The 26,447-nt window shown below is 37.6% G+C and overlaps 2 protein-coding genes across 15 annotated transcripts in view; both read right to left on the reverse strand.

The window, feature by feature from the left end:
- Window positions 1–11,576, reverse strand: part of LOC108238416 (discs large homolog 1-like protein) — a 95,695-nt gene extending 84,119 nt beyond the window's left edge. For 2 of the 5 annotated variants that reach the window (XM_017420460.3, XM_017420459.3), the window contains exons 1-4: window positions 11,266–11,571; window positions 9,750–9,920; window positions 6,530–7,373; window positions 6,087–6,174 (exon numbers count right to left, since the gene is read on the reverse strand). In XM_017420460.3, the coding sequence (XP_017275949.1) occupies window positions 6,087–6,174; window positions 6,530–7,373; window positions 9,750–9,920; window positions 11,266–11,284 (1,122 nt within the window). In that variant the 5' untranslated portion in view covers window positions 11,285–11,571. Of the gene's footprint in view, window positions 1–749; window positions 1,148–6,086; window positions 6,175–6,529; window positions 7,374–9,749; window positions 9,921–11,265 lie in introns of those variants that run through there. The other 3 variants (XM_017420471.3, XM_037974218.1, XM_037974221.1) reach the window with 3 other exon arrangements.
- A 3,295-nt stretch (window positions 11,577–14,871) lies between these two features.
- The window catches only part of lrrc7 (leucine rich repeat containing 7), a 91,119-nt gene continuing 79,543 nt past the window's right edge, over window positions 14,872–26,447 (reverse strand). For 4 of the 10 annotated variants that reach the window (XM_017420496.3, XM_017420494.3, XM_017420499.3 and 1 more), the window contains 5 exons: window positions 25,868–25,987; window positions 25,460–25,664; window positions 25,099–25,349; window positions 23,327–23,419; window positions 18,315–20,223 (listed from right to left, as the gene is read on the reverse strand). In XM_017420496.3, the coding sequence (XP_017275985.1) occupies window positions 20,008–20,223; window positions 23,327–23,419; window positions 25,099–25,349; window positions 25,460–25,664; window positions 25,868–25,987 (885 nt within the window). In that variant the 3' untranslated portion in view covers window positions 18,315–20,007. Of the gene's footprint in view, window positions 20,224–23,326; window positions 23,420–25,098; window positions 25,350–25,459; window positions 25,665–25,867; window positions 25,988–26,447 lie in introns of all 10 variants that reach the window. The other 6 variants (XM_017420501.3, XM_017420495.3, XM_017420503.3 and 3 more) reach the window with 4 other exon arrangements.

The raw sequence follows: 26,447 nt of genomic DNA on the forward strand, positions 1-26,447 counted from the left end.
TTTATTTTATTTAAATTGTAATTGTGGGTGGTGACCAGATGTTAATCTGCAACACAAAATCTTGTTTTTTTTCCCACCAAAATCTCCCATTTTGCTTCAGTGATAAACTAATCTAGGTCATTGTATGATTCTGACCTTAACAATTAAAGTGTATTTAAGTAAACCTGATAAAAATGGGCCTCAACAAGCAGATTGTTTGTAAATCTGTTTCTATTAAAACCAGCCAGAATTGTGCAAACGTTCAGAACTATGTAAATGCATTAAACAATTAAAAATTTGTTTACTTTTGCTTCCAGGGAGCCAATTCTTCTTGCAATTTAAAAAAAATGATCTGGCTCTATAATTCTACAGACTTTCTGAAGGTCTTTCAAGGATTTTATTTGAACTCTGGCTGCTTTTTCACTCATTTTCTTTCAAGCCCTTGTACCTGTCTATAACAGTTTACTGAGCAATGTGTGCTTGAAAATGAGAAAATTAAACAAAAGGAAGATAAAAGAAAAAATGTCAGACTGAAAACTAGCTATCTACAAGATATGAACAGTATCTTCAAGTTTAAGACCTTTTAAAAAAAGATAAATTCGCTTCTTAGAAGGTAAATATAAAGAAGTTAGAGATGACTGAAGAGTTTTACAAAACAAAAACTAGTGCAGATTAATGATGGCTGTCACTCTCCACCAGAACTAAAATACCAAATACGACTAAAATCTAAGTCCAAGAACTGAATTGTGATAAAAATAAAAATATTTTACACTGATTGATGATGCAGAGTCACTGTGGTCCATTTTCACACGTCGCTCTCGTGCATGTTGGCTCAGAAGGTGTCAGCTACTACAGGCTGGGCAATCCAACGCTTAATTCCATTATTTTTTTCTTCCCTTGCAGACCAATTAAGACTCTTTGTCTCTTGCCTACAAGTTGAGGGAGTGAAGTGACCTGAGTCCAACACTGATTGCTTTGTTAGTCCTTCTCCAGTAGCGTATCTTTGCTTCTAATTGTCCACCAGTCAGTGGGAAGGTCTTCTTGCTCTGCTCCTCTGCTCTCATGCCTTCCTCACGGATGAATTTGTCAGCCTTGTCCTGATCTTAACATCCCATCATAACGCTGGCTCAACAGCAACACAAACAGATGAACTGTTGGGATGATGCAGTCTGTAGTATTCAGTAAATCCAATATAAAAAGGAAAACTCCAGCCAAAGCTGCGCATGCAGCGAACTTGTGTGCTCAATGTTCAATGCACATGTTTCTCTGTCTATTTTTTTCACTTTCCTCTTCTTTGTCCATTCTAAAATAGGATGTAAAGTCTATTAGCAGCCTAAGGTAAGCCTCTTAGGAGGAACTCTTGCTCTCTTGATCCATAATAGGACAGTAACACCTAGTAAGACCAAACAACAATTACACTCTGATAAAACCAGACTGATTTAAGACTGGCTAAGTTAGAGAGGAAAGGGGGATTGGGCAAGATAAGACGATTCTTAATATCAAGTTAAATACACAAACTGTACAGTAGACAATACTTTTCTGAAGCAAACTACCAAACAAGAACATAGTGTCCATTCAGCAAACAGAAGTGTTGTTGAGCATCATGTTATCTTTTGGGAAAGAGAGAATTTTATTATAAATATTTATACTTCACCATTAGAGGTGAAAAACTCTTTAGTCACTTTATTTATCCACTGCAAAGCACTAAACCTGCTTTAATTTAATTCCTATATTATAAACTTGTTTGCAATCTTCAATTTTAACAATAATTTTGAAGCTAAACTTTTTTTGTTGACTTTTTTATTGATTCATGCTTGTTTGTTGGATCTACTACTAAAATTTTATGTACTCTAAATACAGTTAAAACTTAAGAAAAAAAAGCTTTATGTTATGTACTGAGTTTTGCTGTGAAATGGGACGTATTTAAGGGGGATAAGGGAGGATGTAATCTGGAGCTCTCGCCCTCAGTGACCACCTTCTCATTTTTAATCCACTATCTTAATCAGGTTAACCAGATTAAGCACATGAATGTGAGATGGGATCCCTGTTGTCTGTTTCAGGATGTGTAAGGACACTTTGGAAGAGTGAATTGGCAAGATTAATGGGTTTGGGTGTTTTTTTTTAAGCAGGCCAGTGTTTTCAATGTCACAAGGTTGCTCTCTTTAAGCTGGCCGGATCACTTTGGTAACTTATACTATGAAGGGATGCAGATTTTCACCTGAAGGAATACAGTATGTGCAAACCTGTAAATCCATATAGTTACAGCACTGAAAGTTATAAGTGTCATATTGCCACCCAAACCTGAATGCATTAGATCTGTTAACTAAAAAATACAGAAATATGGTTTTACATTTGCTGCTAATTATATTTTATCTTGCTAAAATTTCATCTAAGACCACACATATTAAAAAATAAGTATGCCTCTCAAAAATAATTCTTAGTTTTTTAGTCCAACTATCAAATATTTGGATTTTTTTCATGTTACAAGATTTTATTGAGAATTTTAGGGCAATGAGTCTCCATAAATTTGATGTTAAATGTTTTAATTTGATATATTCCATACATCTGGAAATATCCACAGATTTTTTGAATAACCTAAAATAAACTCAATGAGTTTTGTTGTTTATCAACTACTGAAACACATAAGAAACTGGTGTGGGACTGTTTGGTTAGATGAGGATTTGTGAAGGTTTTTATCGTCAGTTTAGGGCTAAAAAGTCAACGAGAAAAACACAATCAAGCATGGATTGAGGCAGTCAGGTAAATCTAGTAATTGATGTAAATTTACAACTATTATCTGTACTGGCAGAACCTCCTTTAGTTCTTTTACTTTGAACAGGTAATAAAGGTTTCAGTATGCTTTAGATACAGTTAAATTGTTTAAAAAATGTGTAAAACTTACATCTTTATGGCATCAGAAATGAGAAAATTGTATATGACAACATGATTAACTTAGAAAATCGGAAAAGGGGCTATTGTAAAATGTGCAAAAAATAGAATTAGCATTATCATTATTATTAAAGCTCTACAAACAATTAATTTTACTATTTTACTACTAAAAATACTGAAAGAGCAATACCACTAATGCATTTGGCACAATTGTTCTAAAAGTGCTTTGTTGTCACCATTGCAACTGTTATTGTAAAATCTCTTTCCATGGCCACATTTCTTTACATTTTTTAGGTGAGACTGTAATAAATGATATATTATTTAGCTCCCTGGTCTTCACACTTTGTTTTACAATTCTGTTTTTATGAAAGCACAGTATCAGGTCGTTGAAGGAAGATGAGTGCTAGAAGCCTACCCCAGCTTCCCTTAAAGGGATACCTTTAAATGGGTCACGCGTTGCTCAGGCTTCACATATATGTATAATAAATGTGCTTCATTTAGCTGTTTTTTCTTCTCCCTGGAGAGCAGTCAGTCATTCAGTCAACCAGTGCACCAGCCATCAACCAGCGAGTCTTTTGAAGTGCACGTCCTATCAACCCAGATTCGTGTCTCTCGGGGTGTCACATGTTGTCAAACCAACAGCGAAGCAACAGCTCGACACTTCCATGAAAGATGCTTCACTAAAGCATAACCTGCTTATCTTATCCTCAAAGCCACTACATTCACAAATTACTACAAGCCATCTGCACAATAAGCAATCTGTCCCTAATATGATATGATGATCTTTCACTGAGTTAACGTTCACTAAATCTCATACTTTATTCTGTTTTTAGGTGCCTTGGATTGGGAGGTGGAATCCCCTGAAACCAAAATCCACCTACAGCTTGAACATAAAAATGAAATATTTATATTTGGATGGGTCTGTATGAATGACAGTGATGGTTTTGATCTAACCTGTTTATGTCTCACCTTAGTAGTGAGGATACAGATGCAGTCCATCCTCACAGGTCCACCGGCCAAACTTTCAATAAAACCTTGTCCAAGTCCGACCTCCCCATTCTGCCACTCAGACACTTGTTACTGTTGATAACATCCTTCTGCCGTCTGTCTGCCTTTGTTTTGTCCTTTTCTTTCATCGCTGAGGTTTTGTCCTCTCCTTTTCTCAAGCCATCTCCACCTGTCCATTCATCAGTGCTGTCAGAATAGACTACTGCGCTGAAATAGAGGCCGACCCGCAAAACATGGCAGCTGTCCCAGTGCAACTCCACCCGCTCTCTTGTTTCCCAGCTGCTGTCTTCATTTTAAGGCAGCTGGTTTCCACATTTTGACCTCACAGCATGCATGGCTCCGAAATATTTATATATTTACATATAAATATATTTGCGTATGCATGCAAACCGCACTCACCAGATAAAAACAGGCAGAGTCCAGAGACTGATGCAAGAACACACACACGGATGAACAAGCAAACACTCAGAGACAGACGTGTACACTGACATAAGCACGCACAAAAATTCATATGCTACACGCAAACCACTCTCCACTGCTTTATCGGGTCAGGTTTCTGGCAGAGCAGGGTTAGACTGAGTGAACAGTGACAGCAGTATGGCAATAGATGCTCTACTTTCAACTTTGTGGATAGTAGTGAATTTAGAGCTCCATATGAAGGTTTTTTTTTTACTTAATCTCTAAACACAAAGCATTACTGCAGCTGATAGCAAATTTGATATATTACAACATAATTTAATCCACAAGCATAGAGGACAAAGAGAGGCTGTTATCTGGTTTCAGTGAAATGATCTAAATGCATCATCCTTTCATTCTTATTAATTAGCAATTCTTCTGTGTGTTGTTCCATGGGTTCCTGTCAGCCCACCTGCTAACCTATTAAAACCTAAACCAGCATGGAGTCTTAATGTAAAATGTCTTAACCAGTTAAAAATAACAGGTTACTTAATGACTGTAGAATAAAAATAGTCTGATTGCCACCAACTCCAGCCCAACACAAGGGAGGGTATAACTTGATGGAGAATCGGTTCTAGATCGTCATAGAGTATTGTACAGAGAATGATCTTTGCAGATAAAAACTCAAGCCTGATCACATGCACAATCTCCCAGGACATATCCTATCAGCAGCAAATCAAAAGACAATGTGTACAGTGTAAGCTAGTGGTCAATAAGGCCAAAGTACAGGCAAGCATCCGATCCCAACTCAAGCAAGATCAACTCAGCAAAACCAGTTACTTCAATCCTCAAAGCTCATTCTGCAGATTCTACCAAACAGTAATATGTTACTGAACTGAAGCGATTCCCTTGTAACATTACATAATGCAATGTAATCCAATGTTCAAACAGCCAGTCGGCATAAATGAGCTGTCTGACTGTAGTTCAGCTTGCTGCAGGTTTCTGATGTGATATAAAAGGAAACTCATAGTAGTAAAAAGGTACTAAATCAGAACCATTTCCACAATCAAGAAATGACACATGGAAGATAAAATCTGAGAAAAATTCAGACTGAAAACCACAATTTGTTACACTATGTTGTGGAACAAAAGGTGGTCTTGTTCTACGTTTGAAAGGTGAACTGTCCAAGTTCTTCAGTATCCACAAATGACCAACATGGGAACATGCAGCTGAAACAACACATTCCTCTCATAGTGGAAAAACAAAACATGTAACTACAATAAAACGCTGCTACTAAGCCCTGATCACTGATGGATAAAAGGATAAAACATAAATTTAAGCCTTCCTCCGACTTTAATGTTTTACTGACATCACAGACTAATCTGTGTCGTTTTTTTTCTTACAAACACAACGATATGATCCACCTTGCAAACAATGTATTTTAATGTTGTAGCACCATAGGCTGTCTAGACAGACATATAAATCCAGCACAAAAAAGAGTTTTAGGATGTAGATAAAAATATTTTATTTCTATTCTATTAAATAAAATAATCTATTATTACATTTTTACCAGCTGATCTTAAATAAGAAGAACAGGAAATTCATCTGCACAAGGAGATACAGAGGGCCATGCATTTCATAATTTCTTGTCTGACATTTAGGAGATCTGGGTTTTTCTGGGGAGGGGCTTTTTCAAAACACGAGTTGCTGCTTCAATAAAGAAGAGTATGTAGCTCCCTCAACTACCATCTTAAGAGATCATTTCTGTAGGTTTTCTTTGACATTAACACAAAAGCAAAAAGGAGATGTCTTACCTTGTTGTGGGTCAGAGGGCTTGTAGGTGGCCTGGAGCGGGAGGAACCTGGGCTGGGGCTAACGGATGTGATCTTTCCTGCTCCGGGGCTGGTTGGACAGGAAACAGAGATCATTGAGGGACGGTGCCTGAATGTGAACTCTGAAACTGTCAGCTATTATTCTGTCCCATCTTTAAAAACTGTGGAATGCATTTATTTTAATGTGCAAAGTACCTGTTAGTTAAATTCCATATTTATAGAACTTTCAAAGTACTTAGGAGAAATATTTTTAAACAATATAAATGTATATTTTTTAATTGAAGAAAAACTGAGAGCTATATTACTCTCTAGGTTTTAAAGTATTTAAAGCATTTTGAAACTGTCTTTTTAAAAAATTAGTTGAATAATGCAAATACAATAAACATGTAAACGATGCAATCAACATCATAAAGTTTTGAGCATACCTCAAAGGTCCTTTGTTTAATTTTGTGGAAGGACTTGTGGGGCTCTGCAGCTCAAAGGGGAATTTTCCATAACTGGGGCTTGTTGGACTCTTGCTGGCACTGACCTTTCCCAGTCCTGAGCCCTTGCTGGGTAAAATGGACGTAGAAACTGTGGCAGTTCCTGAGACTGGACTAAGACCGGGACTGGTGCTCGGAGTGGTGATGGTAGGTGGGGTTTTGCCTGGAGTGGTTGGTGACACAAGGCCTTGGATTGTGCTGGAGACGAGGGCGGAAACAGTCACCAGATTCAGGTCTTGAGGGGCAGGAAGGTTTTGTGTATTTGCTGAACTTCCTGACTTGGTGGAAGAAGCATGTGGTTGTGTTCCATTTACTGACACTCCCGGAGAACCAGAGGGGGTTTCTTCATTGCTGACAGTAATACTGGAAGAGGTGGTAGCAGAGGGTGAACAGGGTTTGGATGGTGAGGAGGGTTTGGATGATTCTGTCTCTGGTGGTTTGGAGGCTCCAGGTTGGACAGGAGGAGGAGGAGCACGGTATTTGACTTTATTTGGTGGTGACTGTGGTGTGCTGGGATGTGATGGGGGGGGTGATGGTGTTTTTGCAGATGCTGAAGCTGGGACAGGTGGTGCAGGGGATTTGATAGATCTAGGTTTGGAGGGTAGAGATGTTGGTTTAGCTGGCTCCCCAGACGCCTGGGGCCTTACAGGACCAGAGGAAGTGTGTCGCTGGGCTGAGGGTTCTGCTTGCAGGTTCCAGGGAGATGAGAGGTTCTCAGGACTTTCTTTCTGGTCCACAGAAGTCTTGCTGTCTTCTAAGATGGTCAACTCATAGTACTCCTGGATATCTGCAGAGAGATTAGAGCCAGGATGACTGACTGAAGTCTGTGGTTTAGTTAAGGTAGTATCTCACTGGATGCAACTACTGCCAACTAGTTTGCAAACAACATTTGCAAAAAAGTCTTCAGAACATTTTGCAACGTTTGCAGAGGTTCTCAGTTTTCTTGCTCGAGTCACTGATGCTAGTGGTCTTGTCACTTGAACATATTCAAAAAAATTGCATAACAACGTGTTCATCAGAATGACAAATTTACTTATTTTCTCAGACTGTGAGTTTGAGTGGCCAAATAGTCTCTAACAGTCACATCCCAGTGAGATACTACCTTTAATGAGTAAGTGATACATTACAAAAATGAAAAATGAATATGTCACATCATAGATAATAGCATCACTAAATACAAGTGCAGACAAAAAAAAGAAAAATGCATTATTCTGTTAAACTTCAAGCAAGCCATAAAGTCAAGCACAGATGACTGTCTATCTCAGGATATCAGCAGATCTCAGAGCCAGCCCACATCTGCTGATCACTTAGCACTCAATTAGCAAATCTCACACGAGCACTGTGGTTAAGCTGATTTAACTTCCCTACCCTTGCTGCTCCTTTTAAAAGTCACTTGGCTATTATGTCATGCTGCATCAGATGTAGACACTCTCATCTTGTCACCGGATCTGTTTTGGTTCTTTAGTTCAGTTTACGTCATTTCTGTTTTAAAGGAGGTCTCAGTTACTATTCATTCATTGAACAAACATTCCACATAGAAAGCAGAAAGAGCCACAGCACCCAGCATAATATTTTGAACTGGAGAAGTCTGACTGAACTATGATTAAGATCAAAGTCTTTGTACTTTTTTTTTTTGACTGAATGAAATGTATTATATTATTGCTTAAACTTATCAGTTATTAAATCTGAATATTTAGAGTTCACTTTTTTTTCTCTGTACTGCTGATTTTCTCATTCTTGTTTTATATCAGTGGAAACAGATAACTGAAAAAAAGAGATCTGAATGATTTTCGTTTCAGTGAAACAGTGCATCCCATAATTGAATAGCAGAACCACTTAAAATAATAAATGATATAAATATGAGTTATAAAATTAAGTTACACAATTCTAATAAAAGCTACTCAAGTCTTTTAAAACTACTTAAGCCGTATAAACATAGCTAATACACCGAGGACCTCTAGTGTCAGCAGAAGGATAGTGCAAGTGTAGAGAATAGTAGCTTCTAAAAAAAATCAAATATTAATGATTTTCAAAAGGAAGAGTAAATTCCTCATCCTTTTAAAAGTCCTCTCACTGACTGAATATATCAAGATGAGAGCTATGATGTAAAGTTTCACTTCTCTCTGTGTGCATACAGAACTGACAGGCAGTTAAGCAATAAATCAGACATCATCTTTTAATATCTGCAAAACAAACTCAGGCTGCCAAGTCAGATAAAATGATGTGGTCAAAAGTGAGATAACAAAGAGGAAGGAAAGAGTGATACTACTGGGTCTAAGGGGAAAGTCTAAAATGAAAGGGAGAAGAGCAGAGTGGCCAACAGTGACGACATAAATGAGTAAAAAAGAGACACTTGAACGAGTAGAATCAAACCTTTCTGCATGACGGATATTATTATTAGGAAAATAAATCAGAAAGTATTCAACTACATGTCAAAATAAAACCCTGTTTTGGCATATGACTTAACACCACAGAGACAACTCAGTCAAAGGTCAGAGGAAACAGTGGCTCATGTTATGTGAACAACAAAAAACATTCACTCAAACAAACACACAAAACACAGAAATGAGTAAACTGGACCAAAACCAGCTTGGTATAAGTGTCAGTGAGACATATCAACTTGTATCCTGTTATTGCTTCTAAATAATGCGCACACACAGGTTTGCGATTTCTAAATGCGCAGACACTTTCTGTCATTTCTGACACACCTACTTGCTCTGATGTCTACTGTTTTTGGATGCCAGTCACGTGGAAGCCCAATTTCAAGATAAAATTAAACAGCTTTTAATTAAAAGCTAACTGTTTTTATCTTTCTTGTGATCTTCTGTGTAACCTTTTGTTCTCAGATCTTCAACCATTCACACACAGTTGCATGCGAACAGCAATATAACTGACAGACACACCTTGATTTATTGTATCAAACTTGTTAAATGCAAGAGAAACTAGCTTAGGGGCAGAAAAGCTTATATGATACCAAGAGCAGCATAAATATTTCCCATTTACCCATGCAAGCTAATTCAGACTGTACATCTACATGTTTTTAGACTTATTTAACTAGTTTTTACAATTTGACATGATCAGCTTCTAATACTAATACTTCTTGTTTTTTTATTTCCACAATTAGAAAAAGCAGAAAGAAGCTGCTCACATCAAATGTTCTTACCAAGAAGAGCGCTGAAGAGTTTGCTCTGGAAGACATTGATGACTCTGTCCAGAGACTGCTGCAGCTGGCGGTCCTCCTCCACTGAAGCCTGTTTCACTCGGTTCTGGTTCTGCTGCCTCTGGTCCAGTTTGACCCGATACTGCTGGAGCAGCTCCAGGGCTTTCTGAGCATCTTTAGACAACATGTGAAGTTTGTCAAATCCACCTTCAACATTCCCAAACACTTGTAAGTAAAGCATGACGGTTATGTGTATTGCTACACAAATTTTAATGTCCTTTAATGCCGCCTTTATTATCAAGCGAAGGCAATAGTGATTTTTGCCTGTGTCTGTTTGTCTGTACCGTTAGCAAAATATCTCATGAACCACTGGATGCATTTCAATGAAACTCTCAGGATGTGATCATTGGATATGTGTGTACAACTGATTAACTTTTGAAGTCAACCCAATCCATGATGGCCACTACAGCTAACTTACCTTAGGAAACACAAAATGGATATAATTTAACCAGTTTTACAGATATTGAGCTAACCTCCGGTGTGGCAGTGTCTGGGGATCATCCTCAACATATACTGAGAGCTAACACAACACAACAGATTGTACATAACGTTATTTACAAGGTTTGACTAACTTTTATCATCTTGTCCCTTCTCATCATGAGTTGATCTTAGACTAAAACTCATGAAGGCATGAAGGGTGGTGGGCGATATGCAGTCATTTAAGGAATGATAGCCCTTTAATTAAAGTAGGGATTACTGTATTTTCAGGACTGAGATGGTGTTCAGGGTAGTTAATTAAAGAAAGATTGACCTGGCTCCATGTATTGAGCATGAGAACACTGTGCTTTAACTCTTAATACTGCTATATTTGACTTTTACAACTAAAAACAGTTAATTGTTCTCTGCTTTGATATCAAACAGCAAGTCTTAAGGCAATAAACCATAAATATCAGTGTAAACATTACAGAAACCTGTATTTAGTCTGTGTCCATGTTTTGTTTTTATTTTTTTCTGATATTTTTAAACATAAAAGTAAGGCAGTTTTTGAAGCCTACAGACCACGTTCCTGTTATTGAGAACAGCTGATCAAACCGGAAGTACAACTCTAAATGTTTCTGCTCCAAACCAACAGTTGTCTTAGTTTAATTACTGTATCTACAACCAAGCATGCATTAGAAAACATCCCCGTGTTTTAAGAATCGCTGCTGTCATCGTTTTTGCTTGTTTTAAACCTATTTCTAAGCGTTTTGACGCACGCGAGCATTCAAACCATTTATAAACGCTCGATCCAAACTGCGTGTTTTTAAACAGTTCAGAGTTAAATTGCAGTTGTCAGTAAAAAAAAAAGTTGAGACTTCAGATGAGCGCGAGCTGCACGTAGCAACAGCCACGCGCGCGTTTCTAGTGGTCGAACCCGATTTATCCGATGTTGTTTCTGTGACAAAACAACTCGTGTCTTCCCTCTCACAGTGGTTAAACAACTCAACACAAATAAATATTAAAAATGTGTTTTAGTTACCTTTCTGTCGCACAGGCATGGTGACGCGCAGTCCTCCTCGCAGAGCTCGTGTTGTTGTGCCTGTGTGTGTGTGTGTGTGTTATTACAGATGTGTGCGTCTGTCCCGCGACAGCCTTCCTCCAAACTGGGACACCGAACTGTCACCAAACCAGGAGACAACAAAAGAAACTCTTCGTGAAGTCAAAGAAAAGCGACTCAGAAGCTGTTAATCGTTGACATTTCCCTGAACTTAGAACCCGGAGCCTGCCTGGGAACGCCTCACTCCTCTTCAAGTATGGCCCTGTCTGTTTGGTCAAACTCGTTCTCCATTTCTTCATTCAGGTGTCTTAATGTTGTCCAACCGGTTCGGCAGTCTGGTCCTGTGGGATAAACACACGCGCGCGCGCGCGCGCACACACGCACGCACAGGCGCACTCACCTAAAAACACTATTAAAGAGGCTCTTCATAAGAAGCTTGTGTGTCCTGGAGGTATTGTCATGTTAAACAGCCTATATTGTGTGCAGTGGATCTATTCTAGGGTGTGCACTGAATCCACACCTAATCCACTCAGAGCTGAGGAAAGATTTGGGTTTACTGATAGAGTAGATCTAACTCCTGCATTAAATATACAGCATGTGAACTGCTTACTGTTCCCACAGCTCTGAGCAACTCAGATTAATTGTATTTATGCTGCACAAAAACACAAAGGTGCTCAAGATGAATTGAAATGTCACGAGTGTAATCCCACCAGTGGTCTGGACGTGTTTGTTCCTGCAAGGGTTTAGTGTATATTGCAATAGTAAAAAGATTGAAATAAAAGTGCTCTAGCTGTGGCACGTCCTCAGTGTTGGGTATAAGTCATGCAAAGTCTACACACTTTGTGCCAGAAAACGTTTTTTTGCAGTTAAGTTTTACATCTAGTACATTTGTCACTGGCATCATTTGTATTATTGCTCCTAATAATAAGACTTTTTAACAGCATATTTGATTTTACAATAATGTGGTATTTAATAATTGCTGGTGATGACATGTAAAGTAATCATTAAAATGATCCCATGTTTGACTGGAGATCAGAACTTCCTTTTATTAAAAAGTCAAGGTCACAGATGAGCTGCTACTTGGACGAACTCACCACCTGTTTGTAATTCTTGACATTTTTAACATTTCATGCTCATTGTCTCAGATGACTGCTTGTTTTAGCCCATTTTCAAACTCTTGAACTTACAGGCTCATTCTGTCAGTTTGAGCAAGTTGTTTTTTTTAGCAACTTTTAACACTCATTTACATGTTGAAGCTCAAAACACAGATGAAAAATGTGTCTAGATTTTCCTTTGTGTAAATTTTTGCCATGCTTGTTTCATTTGTAAAGAATAATCAATTTATTTAATTCTGAACAGAAGCAGATTGATCAATAAAAAAGCTCTCTCCAGCGAAATCCATTTGAGTTTTGTCAGTGGTGACAGTTCTCTGAAATGTAAACTGTTACTTAGAATGCCATGTTTCATTTTGTACCTATACAAATAGGAATAATTGTAAAACTATGATTAAAAAAATGACTTTTTGGTTGTCATAGCTACTGTGTGTTAAATACGTGTCTCACATATGTGTGGTTATAACAAGGAGAAAACTTGATGATATTCCCATCCAGCGCTGATGAAAAAGTGGATTACCTCCCCAAAAATAGACTACTTTTTCTAAGAACTGTATGACAGATGTCCTTCAAAATTATTCTTAGTTTTATTACGGGGTTAGCAGAGTGCATCCATTTTAAATAAAGCTCTTAGAGCACAACACAGGAAAATAAAATGAAACTAAGCAAAGATGCTGTGTTTCATCCTGTGCCTGTAGGCTGACCAGTGGAGCAGTTGTACCAACACCTCATCAGCCTCCATCCCATATGCAGGCTGCAGCTGAATGCAGGTCATAGTCTCTGGTGTTGCTATCGATCTGGTCACAAGAGCTTATTGACGGCTGTGGTGGCTGAACAAAATTTCCTGCTCTGTGCCTCTCACAGACAGAAACACTCACAATGATCCCAGCACCAGTGTGGGTAGAAATTTATGCATCATTGTATAAGTGGGTTGGTCACGCAGCATACAGAAGTATCTTTTTATTTCAAAGCAGCGTGCAAAATGACAGACTAAAGAGGAAAGGGAACAAAAGGACGTCATTCAGCTTCTGCGTGCGTGCACAATGTTAAACTCTATTGTTCATTGTCAGTTTGTTCCACAGTTGGAGTCGTTTGACAGAGGGACAGGGGAGAATGGTACAAGTTACACTAAAAATAAACAAGAATTAGTGATATATTTCTCAATGTAGAAGAGTGGTTCCCAGCCCTGGTCCTCGAGGAACACCATCCTGCATGTTTTTATTGTTTCTGTTTATCAGTCTTCAAGTTCTGCAGAACCCTGTTAATCACTTATTCATTCAAATCAACAACTAAAACATGCGGGATAGTGTTCTTCGAGGAACAGGGTTGGCAAAATCGTTCTGTATAAAACATAGTGTTAAAATAAACAGCAATAAAAACACAGTAAGAACAATAAAAAACCCAACAGGAAAAGTGCAGAGAACAGCTTAAATCCTACAGTTTATGAGCCTGAAGGTAATTATTGAATGACTATCTACAACTGATTATTTTTGGAGTCACCCTTGTTCAAGATGACAGCTAATCAACTTCAGCAATACATAAATGCCTGTAACTCAGTCAGTTTTACAAATATGGAACTAAAATTTGGTGTGCTAGGTGCTGAGAGTCATTTACAACACTTACATTGAGTGCTATTTATTGTGCTTAAAATGTTTAGAGTCAACACTGTGTGTTAGCAAATTATCTCATGAACCACTGGCCCGATTTTGATGAAATTTTCTGAAAGTAATTACTGGATGCACATCAACATTTGGAGACAACTCAATTCAAGATGGCCTCCACAACTAATCTGTCTTTGCGTACACAGAAATATAATGGCTATAAATTACAGATAACTCAATCACTAAACTACAGACAATGAGGTAAAGTTTTGTGTGGTAGTAGCTGAGAATCATTCTCAACACCTACTCCAAGCATTAACACAGCTCGCTAGATGTGGCTGTGGCGGCCATTATGAATTCAAACTGTCATGAAAGGCAGAGGCAATCTGCATTCCTTCATCTTTTATCAGCAACTAAAAGTTTTATTTAGATTCTCTGTGCAAAGAGAATGGGTTTGAGATCCACAGTTCAGATAATCGTCAAGCAAAGATGAGATGGACAGATGAAGGAGGATAAAGAAAAGTCCAGGCTGTTAAACTAATGAACAGAGAGACAAAGAACCATCTGCTGAGATAAATCTACAGCAAAGAAGCATGATCTTCATCACTTTCTCCTCATCTGTGTTCCAATGACTTTCTACAGAAGGGTCATCCTTTTTTAACGAGCGTAATTATTTTGCACGTTCAGAATCCTTGTTCTTGTCCTCTTGTCTCATCTTTTCAACTCAAAATATGTTGTTTTCTCTGTTTCTTATTCTTTCTGAATCCTTTCTCACTTTCTATTTTTCTTTCATTAAAATATGAACAGAAAAGCAGAGAGAAAGATGCTGTGTCCTCCTGACTTTAGTGTAATGCACCAGAAGAAGCAAACATTACCAATATTGACATTTTTATTATTTGTACAATAGAGACTTTAGTACATTATTCAAAACACTTCTTATATACTGAAAAAATGGTATGTCCTGAAGCCCAAAATGGCTCCAGAAAATTCGCTGCACAGCATTTTTTCTATTTTATACATATATTAATTTTTTTGTAAAAACTGTATCTTAAATAGTATGTACAGATAGTGTCTGCAAAATGCATTCTAAACACATGATATATATTATATATTCTTCGGCAATTGCATTTCTTCGTATCAATACTCAAACTTAAAACTGGAAGGATTTTAACTTGCATGTGCAAATAAATAAAGAAATAAATAGTTCTGCTAGATCATCACTAAAATGTGTCCATCTTATAACTAAACAGCGTTTCTCTCTTCAGAGGTCAAAGTACGTTTTGTCACACTACAGAAGAAGCAGCATTCAAGTTGGGTACGTAAGTACTGCAGAAAGCATGAGTACATTCACAATCAATATGAGCAATTTTAAATTGAATTTCATTCACAGCTTATATACAGTGACACCATCCTCATTTGTTCATCTCTTATGTCTTTAAAGCACATAGAAAATGGCTGTTTTTATATTCATATACATATATATATAATATGTATTTGTATAACACAAATTCACAATTACAGTAGAAATACATTTTTATACAGGTTTGGATAGTACATGTGTAGGTCTCCGAGTCACACTGTGCGTACTTTTATCCATATCTTTGATACAAGTGTCTTTACAAAATATCACAATTTTTGAGCAAAGCTAAGATATATCAATATATTTAGAAAGAATTACCTGAAACATATAGTAAAAAATAATTATATTATCAAACATTTTTCTCTGTTCACATCATAATAAGTTTTGATATTTCAAACTCTAAATAGGATTCAATCTCTCAACCACGTTGTTTAAACTGTGCCATGTTGCGTCCCCTTATGCTGGATTAACAAAAGCTTAATGCTCCCTAGGAGAGTTGACACAAAATGGCCACAGGATGTCAAGTAAAGCAAAGGATAGTGAACAAATTTGTTTAGCTCTAGATGAAAATGTCCTCCAGAAAAGTGTTTATACAGGACAGAAAACTGGAAACATCTGCCGTATCAATATAACGCCCCAAAAGTGACCATAAATCTTTGGCCAAAAACATCCCATTCCAAAGTCTCTAAGTCTGAATTTTCACTTTTTTTTCATTTGTTATTTTTTTGTTGTCCAAATTTAAAAACAAAATAAACAGAATCTCTCCTTGTGAAACGTTGAAGCTTTTCCGTACGAGTCAGCAAAGTTAAATTTCCATTCCCACTTTGTAAATATAAGCCTCTCCTCAGGTGTTATACTGGAAATCGAAGTGTCTCTAAAGCTTGGCTCATGCTGTGCAATTTTCAGCCATCCTAAAGCAACCACTACACGCCACACTGCGAGAGTTTGATGGTAACAACACTGTACAATCCAAGAGTTAGTAGAAGGTGGACTGCATGAATCGAGCACGTCCCAAAGATCTGACAGAAATATTAGACCAATTATAAAAGGACGTTAAGTGTTGGCATTGATGCTCAAATTAATAAATTTGAACACTAAATAGAGATGAAGGAAGATAAAGAAATCGTAACAATGGATGGAAAATAGATTTGTTGCAACAGAGGTGACACTGAACGACTTTCCCAGATAATTCAGACACTGTTTGATGTTTACTGTCTGATCCTGAGAGTCCTGAATCACACTGAAAGGCCAAAGATCCCAATTCAAGCTCACAATCAATCATGTTCTTATAATATTTTTCTACAATGACCAAAAATTGCACAGTATTAACCCAGCCTAGAGTCTCTTTTAGACTTTTATTTAATCTTTCGTTAAAAGAGAGGTGAATCTAAATCATTGTAAATTGTCTGATAAAAACTGTACACTGATTTCTGTGGGAATACTTAATCGCACTGAGACGTGAGACTCTGGGAAATTTCAACAAGCTGGTCTGATCTAACCCATGACAAAAGAGACCTTCAATAAGTTTGACCTGTGTAAACAAAATCAGAAGAGTGGTAGAGGGTCTATATTGCATGAGCACAAGGCATCAGCAAATACGAAAAAGTTGTGAAAAGTCTAGCAGCCAGTAGAAAAAGGCTGGTTGTCAGTCATCAATGCTATGAAAGAAAGCAGTGACTTTATCAACTCAAACAGCTAGAAAAATATGTTGACACCACAGTGAAAAGATGGCACAAATAGTCTATTATTACTGGTGTTTAATCAGTGTGACTGCTTTTACACTAGAAACTGTATTTTGTAGTCAGGCTAAACTACAAATTGGGCACCATTATGCAGCAGTGCACAGGGCGCACCAGTGCAAATGTGCTGTGTGAAAGCACAGGGGTCTTTTTGTGTCTTTGCCTTTTAGTTCTATTCATGGTTGTGTGTGTGTGTGTGTGTAAACGTTAGCATGACTTGCACAATAGATGGCACTACAGAACAAGGTAGGCTCTGCTGAAAAGCTCAACGAGTTGAGCCTCAGAAATATTGCTTTAGCTCGTTTCAACAAAGCTGTGCAGGCAACAATTTTTCAAACGTAAAAACCCCTTAGCAATGATGATGAACTATGAAAAATGTTTTCTTTACAGATAAAATAGTGGTATACTTTAGAAAATGATCCATTAGGAGATATGATCCCTGTACAATCACATGAGAGAATTCAGAATATAATCTATCAACAATATTTCTATTAATCATAAACCTTTAGAGCTTTCTGTTCAGGCCACACTGGGAGTGCAGCTCCAAAAAGCTGAATCTCTGTATATGTACAAAAAGGCAGAAAATCTTAAGTCTTCAACGTCTGTACAATGGAGGCAAAAGTAAACTGCAGAACAAAACCCAAGGACAAAGGAACAAACTTAATGAAAGACAATAAAAAAGAGTAATAGTATGGAAAAAAATAATAATAGAATGCAGAAAAAGCAGAGCATTTAACCAATAAAGAAGAACAAGGCCAGTGAACAAGGTGCTACACATATTTCAAATTCACATTAGGTGGCAAAGAGAACAGTGGATAAAATAAAAAAGACCTCCATACTAAATAACAAAAAAGATCTAATCTGATTGGTTGATGAGATGATTGCCTAATTAATAAACCAATCACAAAATTCAAACTGCAGCAGCCCTGTGATGACCCAGAAATGTAGTCCTCTTATGGTTCGTCCAGCCGTCAGGTCCCTGACCTCTGGTAGACAGAAGAGCCGATATGTTTCCTATGGTACATTTGGCACTGATATTTGCCTTTGGTCCAGCAATAGGCAAATAAATGTCTGTGTATTCCTCTAAAAAGTAAAAAAAAAGCGCGCTCATATTTCAGTTCCACACGCCTCTAGTGGAGGGTAGGTGGGGTGGCATTGGACGGCGATGAGTAGAGAAGAGAAGCCTTGTTGTATTTGTTTGTTTGAAAAAAACAAAAAGAGCTATTTCTAAAGCATACTGCTGTCTCTCAGAATCACCAACTGCACTGTCCGCGGGAAACTCTTCAGCAGAGAGACGGCTGTCTCGTGCTCCATGTGTAAAAAACTATGTCCGTTAGCCTGCAAGGCAAACACGCAGCACAGTCAACAGCATGTGTGTGCGCATGTATGTATAGAGGTATGTGTTCTGCAGATTTTCCATACACATGTCAATGTGTGAGTGTTTGTGGGAGGATGGAGGGTCACTGCCATCATTATCTCAGTAACACATCACTGTTGGGGAAAAGAGAGAGAAGAGGAGGAGCTACACAGTCATGCTGTAGAAAGAGAAGGGGTAAAGACAAAAAAGGGTTTTTAGATGAGTTCATCCAGCTAAACTACAAATCTTTGGAGTGGAGATGAGAAGGAACAGATAGATGGAATAATGAAAGATATGACATGAGGGAGGATTAATCTAACACTATCAGGTACTGACATCTTATTAAAGTTATAGTTTGGTCACTTTTGAAGTGATGTTCTATCAAATAGTTATCAATAGTTATCAGCTGTGACGTCAGTCATAAAGCATGGGGTTTGGAGAAAATGGCAAAGGTCTTTGTCCAGGCTAGGCTAATGGCTAAACAAACAATGTCAGATTATTATTATTATTATTATTATTATTATTATTATTATTATTATTATTATTATTATTAGGCCTATAAAACAAATCTTTTCCAAAACAGGTTTAATATTATCTAATGTTCTGTTCATATTTTTACTGTTTTTGAGAAAGAGTTGCTTTATAAACTTAACAACCAAAAAAAGAAAGCAAAAAAAGGCCCTCGTTTGGCTAGTTATTAGCTTAGCCTGAAAGAAGACCTATGCTAACTATTGATAACTATTAACATCACTTCAAAAATAACCAGACTATCCCTTTAAGACTCACATCATTTTGAACATGACTCAAACTGTATATTCTATGATAAATATTCATAAATTGGCAATGATTCAGACTTTTATTTGTTTTTATTTGTGTTTATTGATTCAGTTAAACTGACTTTAGAGCTGGGGGCTGTTAAAGTATACTTACTGTATATTATTACACCCAAGTTTGTATAAATGTTAAATAAAAATACTACAAGTAAGCTTTATTACAAATTACCTTGTTTAGTTAGGTTAAAAATGACATATTTTGTCATGTATTTAATGTCATATTAATGTTTGATCTCACTTAACTCACCCAATAAGACCTTTTTGTTCCCTGTTTACTTCCTGTCCAGAAAAATGAACAATATTGTACCATGTGTGTCTTCACACTGCAAAAATTACAATTTGCTAAAAGTAAAGCCTTTGCATCTTAAAAAAAATAAAATAATTATTTCAGTCTAAAATATCAATTTGGTTGAATTTGTTGTCACCACTGTGAAAATAAAAAAACGTGAAGGAATCTAACCGTCATGTAACCAAGTTCTTCAGGTTTCCACTTTTTTACTAGAAAGTTTTAGGCTCCTAAAACTGGAATGCTTAAAAGTAATTATCACAAACCACTGATGAAAGAAACAGCGAGACAGCTGGGGGAATGATAGTAGATGAAGTTCATGCCTAATTTCTGGATGGTACACACACAGAGAGGCAGGATATAAAGCAGTAAAATCTTCAATCTTTGTAGAACATCTGTGTCTTTGCTTAATTTGGATCACAGCTGTAATGAGATCTCAGTCCACCTGTACTTGGCAGGTAAACTGTAAAAGACTATTGTGTCCTGCTGAATGTCCTGTCTCTTTATTTAAAGATGCTGGAGGAGGGTAGGATGTTGCTGACTGCGGTCTGTTTGAAGACGAGTGGGAGGACGTTACCTGCAGTATCTTGTCTCCAGGCTGCAGGACAGAAGTGGCGGGCCCGTCATGCTGTACCCTAGTAACAAAGATACCCTATAAGTCAAAATGATACACCGTTAGGACAACACAGGGACAAGATGGTTTAGAATCTTTGCCTTTCTCATGCTTATCTCAGTATTCAACCCCAACCCCACATAAGCAATTAAATAAAAACACGTTTCTGCAAAATATTATGGCCAGATATAAATTTGTGGCTGAATGCAAGTGATGTAAATGCACCACTGAGAACAAAACCGTTACAAATTCATAGTAATAAAATGTTAGCACTTTCAATTGTCTTTCTAGTAAAAACTGTTTTAAAGTTGAGTTATTTTGTTTCTCCCGAAAAATAGTTTTTTTTTTCATCATTTTTACAGATAAGGACCTTGCAGGGGATAGTCAAAAGTAAAGAAAAGCAGATATACAGTAAGTATTAAAAAAATAAGGCAAGAAAGATAGGTGTGGGATGGGTTCTGTCTTTGGGAAAATAAGTAGGGATCAGGAACGACTGAAGGGATTTCATCCCCTACGCTTTCTGTCAATAACCCAAGGCAGAGATTGTAAAAACACCAACATCTTTTCGCCAAGAGCTGAAAGATGTTTTTGAACACAGAAAGTGTCAGACAATGCAGCTGCCGGAACTCCACGTAGTTCAACAGGTCAAGTACATCTTGAACACAGAATAGTGAACTCAACATATAAATGTGCCAAAGAGAGGTGACACAGGATAACCAAAAACATTGTGATGTAACAGTGACAGTGCAGCAGCACCCACACACTGCAGCAACAAACACAAATACTGCACGTTAGAAGTATTAGTGAAGCTGCAATATGGCATTTATACAGTGAGCCTCATACACAAGTACAGTGAAAAACATTAATAATCTGGCTACAAACAGGGATAATTTAACATGCAGTCATGCACACATGTATTCAGTATTGTTGTTTGTAACCAAATGCTGAGAACGTGGACTTAATGATAGTTTAAATGAAGCTCACTGTACAAGTGAAATTGTTATCAGCTGAAACACTAAAAAACAGTCATAACAATTAAACATTTACACAGTATAAACAGCTACACACAAAGCTTAAGCAAACTGCAAAATACATCTATGGCTAACAGGTTTTTTTTTTTGAAAAGTTGAAAGCTTTTGCTCCATTTTGACTGAAAATTAGGGTTTTGCAGCTCATAAAAACAGTTGTCCTAGAAAAGATGACAAATAACAGGAATGTTTGCTATCAAAGGCAGGAACAATTGTATATCTAACAAAAACAGAGGGAGAAAATCAAAATTTAGAATGACAGAAACTAGACATGAAAAATAAACAAATAAATCCATGTTCTGTTCTTAACCCAGTCCTAAGAAGCTAATTCATCAAAGTTTGAAATCTCAATTCAGTCAGAACAGGAACTGGGTCTCTTCTTCCCATTGAGTCCTAATTAGCTGTGAAACAGACCCACTGGGCCTCAGGTCGTCTTATAGGTCAAATTTAGAGGCCTATTGGTATTTTTTTATTGAAGGTTTTATAGGTTTTATAAATAACATGTGAAGTGAAACTAAATTTGTTTCAGATTTAGTGCAGAAAAAAAGTATTGCTCTGAGAACTTAGATTATTAACTTGTTAGATTATTTTTCACATGTATGGTTTGTATTTTTATGCCAGCTATCGAATGCTGCTTATTCAACTTTCTAATATTAACTTTTTTCCTGAAACTATTAAATATAAATGTTTGTAATTTGTGTTTATGCTATGTGTTGCATGAGTCTTGATCAGTCAAAGAGTGTAAATAACAAGACAAACACTAGAGGGAGCTGCCAACCTATGGTACAGATTTGATGGCTCTGCTAATCAAAATAATTGATGTTTAATTAATTCCTTATCAACTATTTAAACAGGCTCAGTTTAGCCTTAATGTCACATGTGATAGTGTCCTCTCAGAACAAAAGTACATTTTAGCAATGAAGATGTCTGATGAATGTGGACAAATTAATCAGCAAGAAGAGAGAATTTGGTAAAGAACAGTGGTCACCAAGACATTTTAATCTAAGGCAAAACCATTTAAAATGTTTCCACAACATAGTTATCTAAAAACACAGCCTTTTGTGTTTTGCATGTTGTGCAATTACTTGACATTCAGTAAAATTCTGCTCATACAAAAACAAATAAATAAATAAATGCTAATCTGCATTGACTCCATCTGCTGCCTCTTTAAAATAGCATTAATAATGGACACGCTGCAGATCATGGAAGCCTTATGGGTCCAAGTATGATGGGAATGATAAAATAACTTCCCATGTCAGCAACTATATCACCAGCTGTCAGCGTAAAACTAAAAGTTAAAAGAAAAATTGACAGTTTATATTCAGCTCATATTGAAACCTCATCGTTTGTCACAGGAACTACACCAAGGCAAAATGTTTAAACAACTCTTCGTCTTTTAAACTTTCTTTTATTAGAGCAGCTGTCCTGTCAGTGAGTCATGCACTCAGAATAACAGGCCGTAAAAGTTTGTCATACGTTCCATCCTCAGATCAAAGTGTTGAACATCTAAAACCACCCACGGTGTCCCAGAACTTAGCAGCCTAACAAAAATAGCTACCAGAGCTTTGTGAACAGCCTTCCTCCTTTGACTGAATAAAGTAGCATGTTTCTAGGACAGACTGCCTTGTACATCAGGCCTGGGGGATCTGCAACCCCAACAGGCCCTCGGTGCAGACACACACTGACAGATTCAGTCAAACTTAGATGTCAAAATGATAAAAAAAAGTTTGGTGTATCCTGCATTATTGAGGCATGATTTATGTGCAAGTCTGATTATGTTACTAGATATGTTAAATAATTATAAGCCTACAACATAAATAGGGTGTCAAACATTAAGAAATAATAAGTCAAAGTCTAATGGTAAAAATCCAGATTTGGTTTTAAATATATATATCATACCTCCAATTTCATCAGCTAAGATTAAACTGCTACTTTCCATCAGAATAATGTATACTCAATGTTAACCAAGCCAGCTTCTGCCCCACAGGCAGACAGACAGGCAGGCAGACAGGCAGACAGACAAAACACTGCAGTAACAAGCAGCAGTTTCCACGGCAACTCTGAGGTAAAGCCGAGGAGGCTGTGATTGGCTGCCGGGCCGGGTCAGGTCGTACCATGTCGGAGGGTTTGAAGGGGTTCCCCTGGCCGCTGATGCCACCAGAGATACTGAAACCAAGACCAGGGTTCTTCTCTATTCTCACACACAACTAAAGAAGAGGGAAGGAGAAGAGCAGAAAAAAAGAAAGACAACTGAAAGTGAAATACAAAGAACGTGAAAGCAGATTTCCAAACACAGAGTAAATGAACTTGTGGAGTGCCGTGTAACTCATTTTGGCAGCTATTTGGAAGCCTTCATCTCTCTGGCAGGAGCGACTGTGCTGTTTGGCATAATAATGGAAGCTATCTCAAGTAAGGAGGAAAAAATAAAACTCCTGAGCAACATAGGCCTTTTCAGACGGGTGCAAATGACTTCAGGTTTACATCTAAACTGCTACCTGTGAAAAAGTTCAGATTTAGAATAACACCTCAGTGGCTTTTACTGGGTTGCTTTCAGCACAAACTGTTGCTCTTTGGAAGCCAAATTACATTTGGGTGTCCTCATTAACTCTAATTTTGTCTATATTAGCTGTCTGTTTATTACACTGACATTAATAAAAGTCATCAACATCTGTTTGCCCACATTAGGCTCTCATTTGACACCATTCTTTATTAAATTTAATAAATCTGATGGATACTAACCACACGAGTGTTTGCCAATTTTATTTGCTGCTTTGATAACAAGCAGCCAAAACCTTGGATTTTAAAGAAAACAGCTGGTAGAATTTGGTAATAATAATAAAAAAAACTCTAAAACAGTTGATTTTGTCTGTTTCCTGTAACCTGGGAACATTTTTAGCTATGTGAGCAGAATCCAGTTGCAATTATTGATGTAGGCCTGGGTGATATATTGAGTATATTCAAGGTATTGAGAGTTTTTCCTTCTGATATCAAAAATGATGTCATTTACAATAGTAGATATAACTTTTAATGCGTCCAATTCACACGGAGTTTAGCTTTTATAAGGCCTTCAAACGCATCATTGTTCACTCCCCCTCCTATCCTGAAAACCCTGGAACAGCCCTCCCTTAAGCTCTGTGTTTATATTTCAAAAGTGAGGAAAACAGCTCAACAGAAGTTAGTTAGCATTCAAAGATCCTAAATTAACAGAGAAGTGATGTGTTTCTGAAGAAAAGCAGCGCTGGATCTTCCATCGACGAGTTGTTTGGATTTCACAGGAAGACTTCAAACAAATGCAGCTTAATTACGAAGAATTAGCTCGGCTTTTTCACAGAGAGGAATCTCAACGTTTTCTATGTTAGAAACTTTACAGACGTCAGCTCATTGCCATCCAAATTACTCCGAACTTTCTGAAAGCTGTCATTTGCCTGATAATGCTAGAGAGAACATGAAGTGATAAGTTTTGCTATGCTAACGGCTTTATTCTGGTTCTTGCACCTCTATCTCATCGTAGCTTGTGTTCAGATTTCTTTGGAACAGAGGTGCTTTAACATCAGTCTTTTTATGAAACTCCTGATAACAGTGTGTAGAGAAGGGAAGTGGGTTTGGCTCTGGTCTGGTCAGACGACGCTTGCACGCTAGCCTGCTGTTTGACGGGCTGCAGCTTAACTTTTGTTCTGAAGCTGGACTGATTAAAAGTAACTATTTATTTCTTTTACAGTGAAAAAATGACAGTCGGCGGACCAACTTTTGTTAAATTAAAGATTAATACACTTATTAAAGAAGGATTGCCAAGACATATATTTTATATCCTGAAAAAGCTCCAAAATATTCCAAAGGCCATATCACCCAGCTCTAATCAGGCAGACAGGTGGACGGACAGACGTACCTGTTCCTGGTAACCATCTGTGCTCTTCTGGCCTTTAGTCTGCAGCAGACACCGAGCACTCTGAGGCCGCGGGTTGGTGTGGGTACTCATGACAACCTGGTTGCTGTGAACCATGCCTTGGTTGGAGTGGTACTGAGGGTTGGTAGCAGGCTGATGGGTGGAGTGGGGGTTGTACTGGGTTTGGTTTCCAGATGAGGACAGAGCCATAGGGAGGCCACCCCCTGGGTAAGCCTGGCCAGGAGATGGAAGAGCTGTGTGGAAAGAAATACAAGGCTGGTCAGCATCTGACTCTAAAATCCACACGTCAACATGTTTAAATGCTTTTAGATTGGCGAAATAAATAATCATGTTTCTCATTTACCTTGAGAAATATTGCCCTGGTACTGTCCACCAGAGGGAACCACTGACAAGGTCATTCCTTGCTGGTACTGCCCACCCTTGTTCATCATCCCATCGTAACCCTGCTGCCCGACTACACGGTGAGGCTGAGAGGCCGAGGAGGACGAGGAGGAAGTGACGATCATGGTGTTGTGTGGCTGGTGTGAAGGGTTGTGTGAATGTCCGCTCTGTGGAAAGACGACATGACATTCAGAAACCTGGTGCGACAAATTATTTTGCACATACTCATGATCACTTCTGCGTCACTTGTTAGGTTTCTTATAGTGTTAGTTATTTCACTCTTTCACAATTTTCTTCTATATTTATTGAAAAAAAATGTTTTATAGGCTAGAAACACACCAAAAAAAGATATTATTTGCAGAATCATGACCTTTTTCATGAGGTTGTCAGGTGGGACATCTCTTCTTCCAAGTGAGTAAGGAGCCCACTGGTTGTTCCCTGACACCCCCTCCTGGTCATTATCCATCATCGCACCCTGTTGAGAGGGGGTCTGAGAGAGACACAGAAAGAATTACAAACTACAGTTAAAATTGATCCAACAGCGTTTGATTGTTGTTTTAATTTGATGTTCTTAGAAGAAAGATGCTGTGACAACATAGTAAACACATTTTCATCTCCAGGTGTTGTAATATTGAACAATATAACACCCTTAATACATGTTCAGCTGTGTAAACATTATATTATAACAGCCCTTAAAGTGAAAGGGATTTCTAATTGCTAATTCTGCACAAAGACCGTGTATAAATCTTTACACCACTGTCAATTTCACATTACTTAATTATAAAATTCCCATCAAAATTAACCCCAGGCTCCACCACAAGTGCTACAGCTGGCTGCTTTTGCTGCTCCTATAATTAACCACAAAATTATATATAAATAACAGTGTAATGCAAAATTGACAACAGTGTTAATTTTGGTATACAAAATAGCATTTGCAAGAACCTCTAAAA

This window comes from Kryptolebias marmoratus, linkage group LG24, assembly GCF_001649575.2.
Source record: "Kryptolebias marmoratus isolate JLee-2015 linkage group LG24, ASM164957v2, whole genome shotgun sequence".
Classification (NCBI taxonomy): Eukaryota; Metazoa; Chordata; class Actinopteri; order Cyprinodontiformes; family Rivulidae; genus Kryptolebias; species Kryptolebias marmoratus.